This window comes from Mercurialis annua, linkage group LG6, assembly GCF_937616625.2.
Source record: "Mercurialis annua linkage group LG6, ddMerAnnu1.2, whole genome shotgun sequence".
Classification (NCBI taxonomy): domain Eukaryota; kingdom Viridiplantae; phylum Streptophyta; class Magnoliopsida; order Malpighiales; family Euphorbiaceae; genus Mercurialis; species Mercurialis annua.
In genome coordinates, this window is record NC_065575.1 from 4602869 (window position 1) to 4612800 (window position 9932).

The 9932-nt window shown below is 31.7% G+C and overlaps 2 protein-coding genes across 2 annotated transcripts; one reads left to right on the forward strand and one right to left on the reverse strand.

Annotated features, from left to right (window-relative positions):
• Positions 1-2051: 2051 nt before the first annotated feature.
• LOC126688179 (DNA-binding protein BIN4) lies at positions 2052-6566 on the forward strand. The gene is made up of 13 exons (XM_050382788.2): positions 2052-2158; positions 2364-2419; positions 2580-2799; positions 2956-3011; positions 3356-3566; positions 3924-3982; positions 4066-4119; positions 4707-4824; positions 5252-5298; positions 5460-5486; positions 5777-5852; positions 5955-6082; positions 6274-6566. Exons 2-13 carry the CDS (start codon positions 2372-2374, stop codon positions 6376-6378), a joined length of 1149 nt encoding a protein of 382 aa, XP_050238745.1. The 5' UTR covers positions 2052-2158; positions 2364-2371; the 3' UTR covers positions 6379-6566.
• Positions 6567-6658: 92 nt separating this feature from the next.
• On the reverse strand, positions 6659-8897 carry LOC126688180 (pathogenesis-related thaumatin-like protein 3.5). Its single transcript, XM_050382789.2, has 3 exons — positions 8253-8897; positions 7380-7650; positions 6659-7002 (listed from the first exon to the last, which is right to left on the reverse strand). The coding sequence occupies exons 1-3, from the start codon at positions 8719-8721 to the stop codon at positions 6855-6857; spliced, it is 888 nt and encodes a 295-aa protein (XP_050238746.1). The 5' UTR covers positions 8722-8897; the 3' UTR covers positions 6659-6854.
• Positions 8898-9932: the final 1035 nt, after the last annotated feature.

The following is a 9932-nucleotide window of genomic DNA, read 5'->3' on the forward strand; positions in this document are numbered from 1 at the left end:
GGTTGACGATATTAAAATTTTAATTAATTAAATTAATTGAAATTTTTAATTTTAATTTTAATTATTATTAATTCTTACTTTTTTATTACTTTAACTTTACTATTGACTATATTTTATTTATTTTATCTATCAATTTTTAACTTAATTTAGTTTGGCCTAATTATTTAAAAACCACTCACCTTTTAATTTTTTTTCATTTATACCACGACCTAGGAAAATTTTCAATTGTACCCTATTTTCTATTTTATATTTCGTTTGTACTTCAAAAATAATTTTTTTTGATTATTTAATTAATTTAAAGATAAAAATATTAAAAACAAAATACATAAATGATTAACATTAACGTTTTATTAGAATATAGGTTAAAAATGAAGGACTAATTTAAACTCTTTTTCAAAAGAAAATAGGTCAATTCAACTCATTAGGTAGAGATGAAACATAAAAATTAAAATCAGGGTACAATTGAAAATTTTCCTATATCATGGTATAAATGAAAAAAAATTATAAGGTAGGTGGCTTTTAAATAATTAAGTCATTTAGTTTTAATTATATCGAATGTTTTTTAACCTAACTAGCTGTGTGCTCACCCTATCTGTCAGAGAATTGGGTCAATCCGCATGGCAAATAGGCCCATCTTCTTTAAGTTGTAACAAATTATTTATGCCCTCCTATATGATAAATAAAGTGTTAATTTGCCCCTTGAACTTACGTCCAAGTTTACACAAGATCAAATCAAGTTAAATTAATAATTCAGCCCATAATTTCTAGGGTGACTCGTTAATACCTTTGATATTTAGTCATAATTAAATAATCAATCGAATCAATTTAATTTAATTTGATTTAATTTAACTCAATTGATTACTTAACTATGTTTAATCGATTTCAGTTAATTTATTTTTTAGTTTTAATTTGTTTTAATATTATAAAATTTTATTTAGTTGATTATCTCAGACTCACCGTAAATAGTAATTATCTCATTAAGATAAATATGTAACATATTTATAGTTAATAAATTTATATTTTTGAAACTTTAGTTATCCTCTTCGATTCTGAATTACTACTGTATTACTGTAGTTTGACTCGTACAAACTTTTGTTTACTGCAATTAGTTCATTTTGGTTCCATATTATTGATTAGGTCTATGAGATTTTGATGTTTGATACATGTAAAGTGTTTATATAACATTAATGTAAAACTAGTCCATAGCTTTATTTTATTAACGATTACAGCCAAATTTTTTGAGTGAATTTAATAACTCCTTCATTTTATTAAGACTTTTCATTTATTAAAATTATAAATTTCATGGGGAAAAAATTAAATTCTGGTCACCAAAATACTATAATTTCGATTGGTACAAACAAAAATTTATATCCCTTGTGTTAGTTTAACATGGAAAATAATTATTGTGATTATATATCTAGCAAACATTTGGTTTTTCATGCATTTTTATATTTTAACATTGCGGCATTGTTGCCAATATTGACGTGCGATTATATGACCAATCACATTATTAATATCAAGGATAGAAGCCGTCATCTGATAAACCTAAAATATATTTTTAAAATTTGGATAATGATTATATTCCATAATAAACGACCAGTAATCACATTAAAGTTGAGACATTATAGTACTCCATAATTATGTATTCAATTTTGAATTTTATTAATTAACAATTATATTCTGATTAAATATTCGTAGCATATGATCTGATAAATTAAACATTCATTTATATTCATAATTCATAAAATAACTCACATCTATTATATATCCTCTTTTGTATTTAATTGAATTTTAATTTGATATTAATATCATTTTTTAATTCAATATCGTTTTCTTAACAAATATAAATCATATATAAATTGGTGGAGGTTAATTTTATATATTTACCATATTTAGTGAGTTAAATACAAAATCTACTTGCATATTAATTGAGCATTTGAGCTTAAATGCCTATGTTAGTTTGACTGGATTAAATGATCAAATGTATAAAATGTCATTCAGGTAAAGTTCAAGGGTCGAAATGCCGTATTCGACCAAAAAATAGATACACGAAAAAAAAATCAATTCTTTTCTATAGAGGCAAAACTTTTTTTGTGTTCAAGTTTAATTGTGATCTCGAAGCTCAGTTCGCGGGCTTTGTTAGTGTTCTTCAGCTCTGGTAAATTCCAAAACCTGCTCTCTATTTCCTTATATCTTGCATTTCTAGGGTTTATAAAGTAGTCAAACTACATGAATGCTAAAAATGTTTTAATTTGTAATCAATTCAAAATTTGTTGTGATTTTTAGTGATTTTTATAGCTATTTGGAAGATATTATAGTTCTGGTATGCAATTTGATTGATCTTTTAAAAATTTATGCATCAGTGACCAAAATGAGCAGCTCTAGAGAGGATTCTCCGGATTGGCTCCGCACTTTCCAGGTATAATTTTTTGCCTTGTTATTTTACTGCCATTAATGATGCAACAGTAGGCAACTTCTCGCAGTAGTCTTGAACCTGAACATTTCCACTTAGGTCAGTGTAATTTTACTCTAATAAGAGTTGGGAGATGTACTGAAATATGCTAATTTGGTTTTTGCAGGCTGAAACTCATTCAACTCTTGTCTTGTCTTCGGATTCTGATTCATTAAATGCTAGTGCTTCTAGCGATGACAAAATTGATTGTCGATCTCCTGAGAGTGAAAGTGGTGCACAATCTCTAGCCAAGCAGGTTTCCAAACCAAAGGCTCCAAAAAGAGGACCAGCAGAAGATGAGACATTGATAGAGAAGAAGAGGAGGAAGAAGTCTAATGAAAGACTAGGTGAAATGGGTTTCTTCATTAAGATTTTAATGTGACCATTTTATTTCCAATTGAGTTTGTATTCTAGCATCCCTTTTATGATGATTTTTCGACATGTATCTGTTCGAGCTGATTGGCTTTAAGTTAAGCATCGTGTTTCCTTTGATTTTGATACAGGGGATGAGGCTGATGGGCAAGCTACTGAGAAAGCAACCAAGCACACGAAATCTCATGTATGATAGCTTTGTTCTTTGGTCCAGGCTTATCATGATATAATTTGTTATCTGTCAAAATTTTGCATATACATTTTGACATTCCACAGCTTTCAACCTTAGAATGTTTATTCTTTGCGTTTCTGTTTTTCTTTTTTTTCTTTTCCATTTTTACTTTGTTTTAGTTTCATAGTTTTGCCATAATAACCTTATAATTTTGCATACCATCCTGTTGAAGTGTTATGAGATATATGTATTCTTTCTTTAATCACCTTTTTATTCTGCATTCGACGATTGTCTATTTGTTAGAAAAATAGTTTTCTGTAAAATGGTTTCTGATGACTGTCATTCTTGTAATTAAACAGGCAGCAGATTCTATTTGGGAATTGTCATCAGATTCCGAGTCCTTTCCTGATGATGGTTCTCAGAGGGAAGCAAAACAAAATGCAGTCCTTCCTGGTATTAAGTCTCCTTCAAAGAAGGCCACAAAGAAAAAATCTCCAAAGAAAATGCTAAAAGCGGATGATCAAATGCTAAAGAAAGAGGGAAATAAAAAGGATAGTGTTCCAGATACAGGTATGAAGTGAGTGAGAGTGACGGTTCTTTATTTTGATGTAGAGGGGGCGCTTATTTTATTGTAGTACTATCTTCTTTTATGGGTGGAATTAAAAATGTTTAGATGGACAACTTCCATTGATTTGCCAAAAACAGGTAAGAAGTGAGTGGGCGTGACAGATCTCTATTTTGATTTAGAGGGGGCCTTATATCATCCTTTTTTAGATCCCTGGGTAGAATTACAAACAGTTAGGTGAACTGCTTCCGCAAATGTTTCTACCTTATTAAAGTGCATATGGAGATGACCTTTTTTAAGACAGTAAAAGAAATAGGCTTAGTTAACATGCAGTTATGAAAATGATTTTGATGGTGCCACAGGATATCCTGATGATGTTGAAGTTGCAGATGGAGATGTTTCTGAGAAGCCTACTGCTCAAGTAAGAAATATTTGTACTGCATTTCCTGTTTGTTTGCCTAGTCTTTAGTTCATTGAATTGCCTTAACAATTTAAGATTTGTAGGTTTCAACATCAAGAATACCGTTGCTGCTCTCCGATAAAGTCAGCCGTACAAAGGTAGGCTTTAAATTGGGCTCTTCTTCTGTTTAGAAATAATATGTATATCCTGACTACCATAAGTTTCATCTGAATTTCCAAGATGCTCAAATAAAGGACATGAAAGTAAGTCAATATAATTTTAAACAATTACTATTTGATATTAACTCACAAGTGTCCATATAAAAACATGCTCTTTTTAATTGAGAAGATCCGTGGATGAAGTTGAGATCTTCTATGATGTGGATTTGAAATACACCTCTCCATGATAATTTCAAGTGAAATTGTTATCCACTTTTATGTTTTTGACTTACTTTTGTAACATAAACAAAGGAAAATCTGTAATATTAATGAATTCAAAATGTTATGATCCAAACTTCCATTTAAATGAAATGTAAAGACACCGCCAACCATTACATAACCACTGATGGTCCTATTTCTGTCACAAGCAACTAAAATTGGGGTTTAAAAATATGATGGTAGATATATAAATATGTTATTACTCACATATGCCAACAGTATATGTAAGCACACACACTCAGAGACCGGTGTATTTGTAATCTGAAAATATGGACACAGATCAATTGAAAACTATAAGGTTTCTGCAGGCACTTGTGGAGTGTGAAGGTGAATCCATAGATTTAAGTGGTGACATGGGGGCTGTTGGAAGAGTAGTGATTCCAGATAACTCATCCGCTAATCATGAGATGTACTTAGATTTAAAAGGTATCTTCTGTTCTGTTCCATTGATTTATGTCACAACTATGCTGCTTCTAATTCTATTAATTTTCTCTCTTATGTCCGTGATAAGCCATAAAACTAATTAAATTTAATGGCTGACAAAAATTTGCTCGTTTTATTTTTAGAAACGACCTCATCTTTATCTCACCCTCTAAAGTTCTAAATATTACTGTACGTTGATGCTGCAAACCTCCCAAACTATGGCATGTACATTTTAACATTCCATAGCTTTCAACTTTTAGAATGTTTCTTTGCTTTTTTAATTTTTCTACTTTTCTTTTTCTGTTTTTGGTTTTGGTTTCATAGTTTTACCATTAATGACCTTATGTGTCAGTCTCATTAGTAAGCTAATTATTAAACATGTCTCCATACATGAGCCTGCATCTGAGTGGTAAAAGTTTGCTTGTTTCAGGAACAATATACCAGACAAAAATAGTACCATCCAGGACATTTTGCATTGTAAGTTATGATGTACACTTAAAAACTTTCAGATGAAAAAGCATTGCTGCAAACTTTCTCCTTACCTTTTTGCCTATGCATTATTTTCATTTTATGTCATTATACATATCTTTCATTTTTTATTTGATTATTGGAACATAATGCATCTCTTTTTGTTTCAGGTTAGCTTTGGTCAATCGGAAGCTAAGGTTTGTTGGTTATTTTGCCTTCTCCTTTTGAGGTCTCTTAGTCATGTGCATGTCTAATATTCGGCAACATTTTAAAACTTTACTTTTAATTTCAGCTATAATGTAAGGTTACTTCTAATAGTTGCTCTCATCTCAGATGGGTATAGCCAAGTGTGGGCTTAATTAAATAACAATGAAAATATAACCTAAATGCGTTCCTTTTCCTCATTAGTTTTTTTTTTCTAAAATGTGAAAGTGAGTTGGTATCTCTTTTATTTCTGACAATATGTTATTTTATTTTATTTTCTTAGATAGAGGCTATCATGAATGACTTCATTCAGCTGAAAGCGCAATCTAACGTCTATGAAGCTGAGACTATGGTTGAAGGTCAGGACCCTTTGGTTACCATATCTATGTAATAATTGAAAGTATAAGTTTTTCTTCTGATCTACTGGTTGTTCTTTACTGTAAATTAATTTGCATGAGCAGGAACACTTGAAGGGTACTCTTTTGACTCAGAAGATGAGGCTGAGAAGATTCCGAAACCTCATCAAACTGATCAAAATGAGGGAAATGAAGAACAAATCAATGGAAAAAGTAAAGGAAAAGCTAAGAAAGTATGTCATCGAATTATTCCTTGCGATTGTATCCTCCCTGAATCTATGGCTGGCTTCATATTCTTAGTTTCTTACTTGTGTTTAAATGTTGAAGAGGAAAGAAACAGAAAGGGAAAAAAAAAGAATCTAAAAAATTTTGTTTTCATTGTTATGTCATTGTTCAAGGACTAATTTATGGAGTCTGGATACAGGGGATGGTGAAAAAGAAGGGTAAGACTGGAGGAGGGAAGACCCAACCAGCAAAGAGAGTCAGAAAGAAAGCTCAAGCGCCGAAGAAAGCCAAGACTAAGAAATGATACATACAAGTTTTTCCCCTTTTCATCGATATTTTTTTCACTCATTATTTCACATATCTGCTAATCGTGATTGGCAAATAACCTTATACTGATGCATCAGATTACTGTAAAATATAGAAAGTTGCACTTGAATCGAAGTCTGTTTTTGCTTCATGCACCAGTAAAATTTCAAGTTCATTGTTGTAGTAGATTTCCTTTTGTTTCTGGATATTAGTATATTACTTTTTAAGTGGAACTGACCTGCTATTTCGGAACTATCTGAAGTTTCCTATGTTCAAACTGAACTACAATCAACCCTATTAGAAATATGTGAAAAGTGAGATACAATGGCTACTGAAACATGACATGTAATGCGCTGGGATATTGTTTTTCGCCATTTATATTGCAAGGTATGTCGACTTAAACTTGTTAGATTCATTCTATTAAGGATCTGATCTGCAGAGTGCTTCATGCTAACAATTCTGTTATGACGATAATTATGTAAGCAGGAGTAGATTCAGGATGAGTAGAATCGACATTGGAATCGGTAGGAGGATGTTCGATGAAGAAGCCATCTTTACAGCCTGCCGGTTACTGGGCTTGTGGACTACTTCCGCAGGGTATGTACCATCAGATATCCCAATCCTGAACCAAATAGAGAGCAAAGGAAAGGCATTTGTAAGTTCTTAATGTTTCCTCCCATCAAGATCTATCAATTTACCCTTGAACTTGCACATAATAGACATTTAACACCAATTTTTTTTTATCAATTAGTCCCTTGAAAATATCAATTTATCAATTTGATCTAATTGTATCATTTCTGAAAACAACCTTACGAGAATAATTGACTTAAAATTTGAGTTAATTGATCAAAAATTAACAAGTTGATGAGACTAATTGATAACAGATGCTCAATTTGATATTAATTGCTCGTTATATGAAAGTTTAGGGGGAAAATCGATATTTAAGTTATCAAGACAAAATGCAAAGAGTTATCTTGATACAGAAGAATGAAAGCATACCCCATAGAATTAGGGCAGAAAATGATAGCATAATCATGGGCGTTGCATGTGAAAGTGCTAGTGCCATCATCAAATGCATAGCTGTAAGCCCTTGGGCAAGCTGTCTTGAAAATTGTTGAATAGAAGGATGGACGGCAAGTCGTCGGATTGGCGAACTCTCCGCTGCAACAGTATTGTTGCAGTCCGAATGCTTCGCATGCACTCTTACATGCAACCACTCCTCCTCCTCCCTCACCGTCTCCACCTACCACTTGGAGTTCCTTGGGGCAACCTGTTTAAGTTTCATAGTCAAAAGACATTAGTTCAGGATATTTATTTTGACTAGATAATGCCTATATTGGTGTGTGAAAACTGAACCAAATTGCCTAATCATATATTCAATTCGGTTCGTTTTGATATTATAAAAGCTCAGTTTTTGCTTTGATTTGGTTTTGAGTACAATCTTTTTAATTAAGTTTTAATGCAAACTAGACTGAAATAACTGAATTGAACCGAAAAGGTGACTGCATCCTAATTCGGTCTAGTTTGACTTTTTTTGTATTTCTTAAATTTTTAGTTAGGTTCCACTTAATAAAAAGAAACATTTTGGCTTGATTTGGTTTCAATGGAATGCACGCCCCTACTGGTAACAGTGCGCAAAAACACAAACTAAACAAATAAATTCAATTCGGATTTTTGATACTATTAAAACATTTGATTTTTAGTTCCTGTACCGAATTAAAAAAAGTTAATAAATCAATTGGCTAAGTTCGGTTTGAGATTCTTTAAGTCTTTGTAAATTCGGTTTGATACGATTAAAAAATCCAAATTTAATTCGATTTGGTTTGGTACGAACCAAACGGACAACTAATGGATATAATTTAAGTATCTCACCCGTGTTTATATCTGAAATGCATCCTGTGGCATTACAAGCACCATCAACTCCACGAGGTGCAGCAACTAGAGGCAAATTATAACCATCTACAATGCTCACATCATAAAAATCCTTCTTATCGCCAGAACCAAGTGTTATCTCAAACAGAGACGCCGGCGGTGTGGCTCCCATTCCGTTACATTCCAGTTTCCCCCCACAATCCCCAGTTTGGCAAGAGCCAGTTCCAGACTCATCGAATATGCAACCTGTTCTCGCCCATATCCGCCCTGACCATCCTGGAAGAGTCGGAATCTGCAAGCTCTGGCCGGGGTCTAATAGAAATCCAGTTGTCGCAAGTTGTGGGGAAGCTGAACCGGCTAGTGTACCAGGCCATATTGTATGGGGACAGTTGTTTGTTATGGTAAATGTGCACGAGTAGCAGCACGAAACTAGAGCGGAAATGAAAATTAAACGGAATGCACCGAACATTTTGTTCGAAGTTTCGTAGATAGGTAGATGGAGATGGTGTTTTCATTGCAAGGGCTAGTTGGTAGATATTGTAGGATGGAGAATCTAGGAGAGGCAGGATGTTGTGCCATTGACAAATCCTAAACTGAATGGTTACGTTGCTTTGCTGAATCTCTTAGCCGCAAATTCACCTCATCAAAAAGAAATTCCTTTCTTTTAAGGCCAAACAAACATTTAATTGTATCCCCACTTCTCATTAAGAAATGAACCTTTTCCGAAGAATGCGAGGTTTTTTTTTATACCAAAAGAATTTTAACTGAAAAATGCATATTTGCCTTGAAAATAAGTAATTTAATGGCTCCTCTTATTCTGAAAAAACTGCAAATCGAATATATTTGGAGTTTTTGGATCATTTTCCGATAAAACTTTTATAATTTAAATTTTAATAAAAATTTAATTAAAAAACAATTAAGTTAGAATATGGTAACATAATAATTTTAATTTTAAATCTATATTATAAAAGCACGGATGGAGGGAGGAGGAGGCAGGCACATTTACCGGATATCCCTTTTTAATTTATAGCTAATTGATTACTTAATTGAAGGTTTTATAGTCATTTAAAATAGAATACTAATTAGTGTGGAGTCAAATAAAATAGTTAGTCATTTAAAATTAGAATAATAATTAATGTGGAGTCAACTAAAATATTAACGTACTGTGATTAATTTTCCACTTTCCTTAAAAGGCTATAAGTGTTTGTTATATAGTTTTTTTTAGTAGCTAATTGCCGAAATTTTACATTTTGTTATTTGATAGTGAGTAAATATGTTTTCTGCTTTTCTTAAAAGATAGTTTTATTTGATAGATCTTGAATTTCTAAATAAATCTTTACAATTTCTTTATTTAAATAATTATAAAAATGAATATTTATTCAATAATAAAATGTAAAGTAGAATTATTGTTTGATTTGAATAGGTAACACAATAGAAGTTTCATTTGACGTTTAATACCTATATGAAAAGACAAAGTGGAGTTTAATTTGCAGTTTATTATAATTTACAGTTTAATTTGAAGTCAATTAAAATTTAGTTTGAAGTTAACTAGGAGTGTAATATTTAGTTTAGTACCTATGACAAAACTCCACAGCTTTTGTGTAGAATCATGCACAGAAGTATAAGTAGGACTAAATTTGATTAAGGATTTACAACATGTATGATCAATTTTCCTAATTA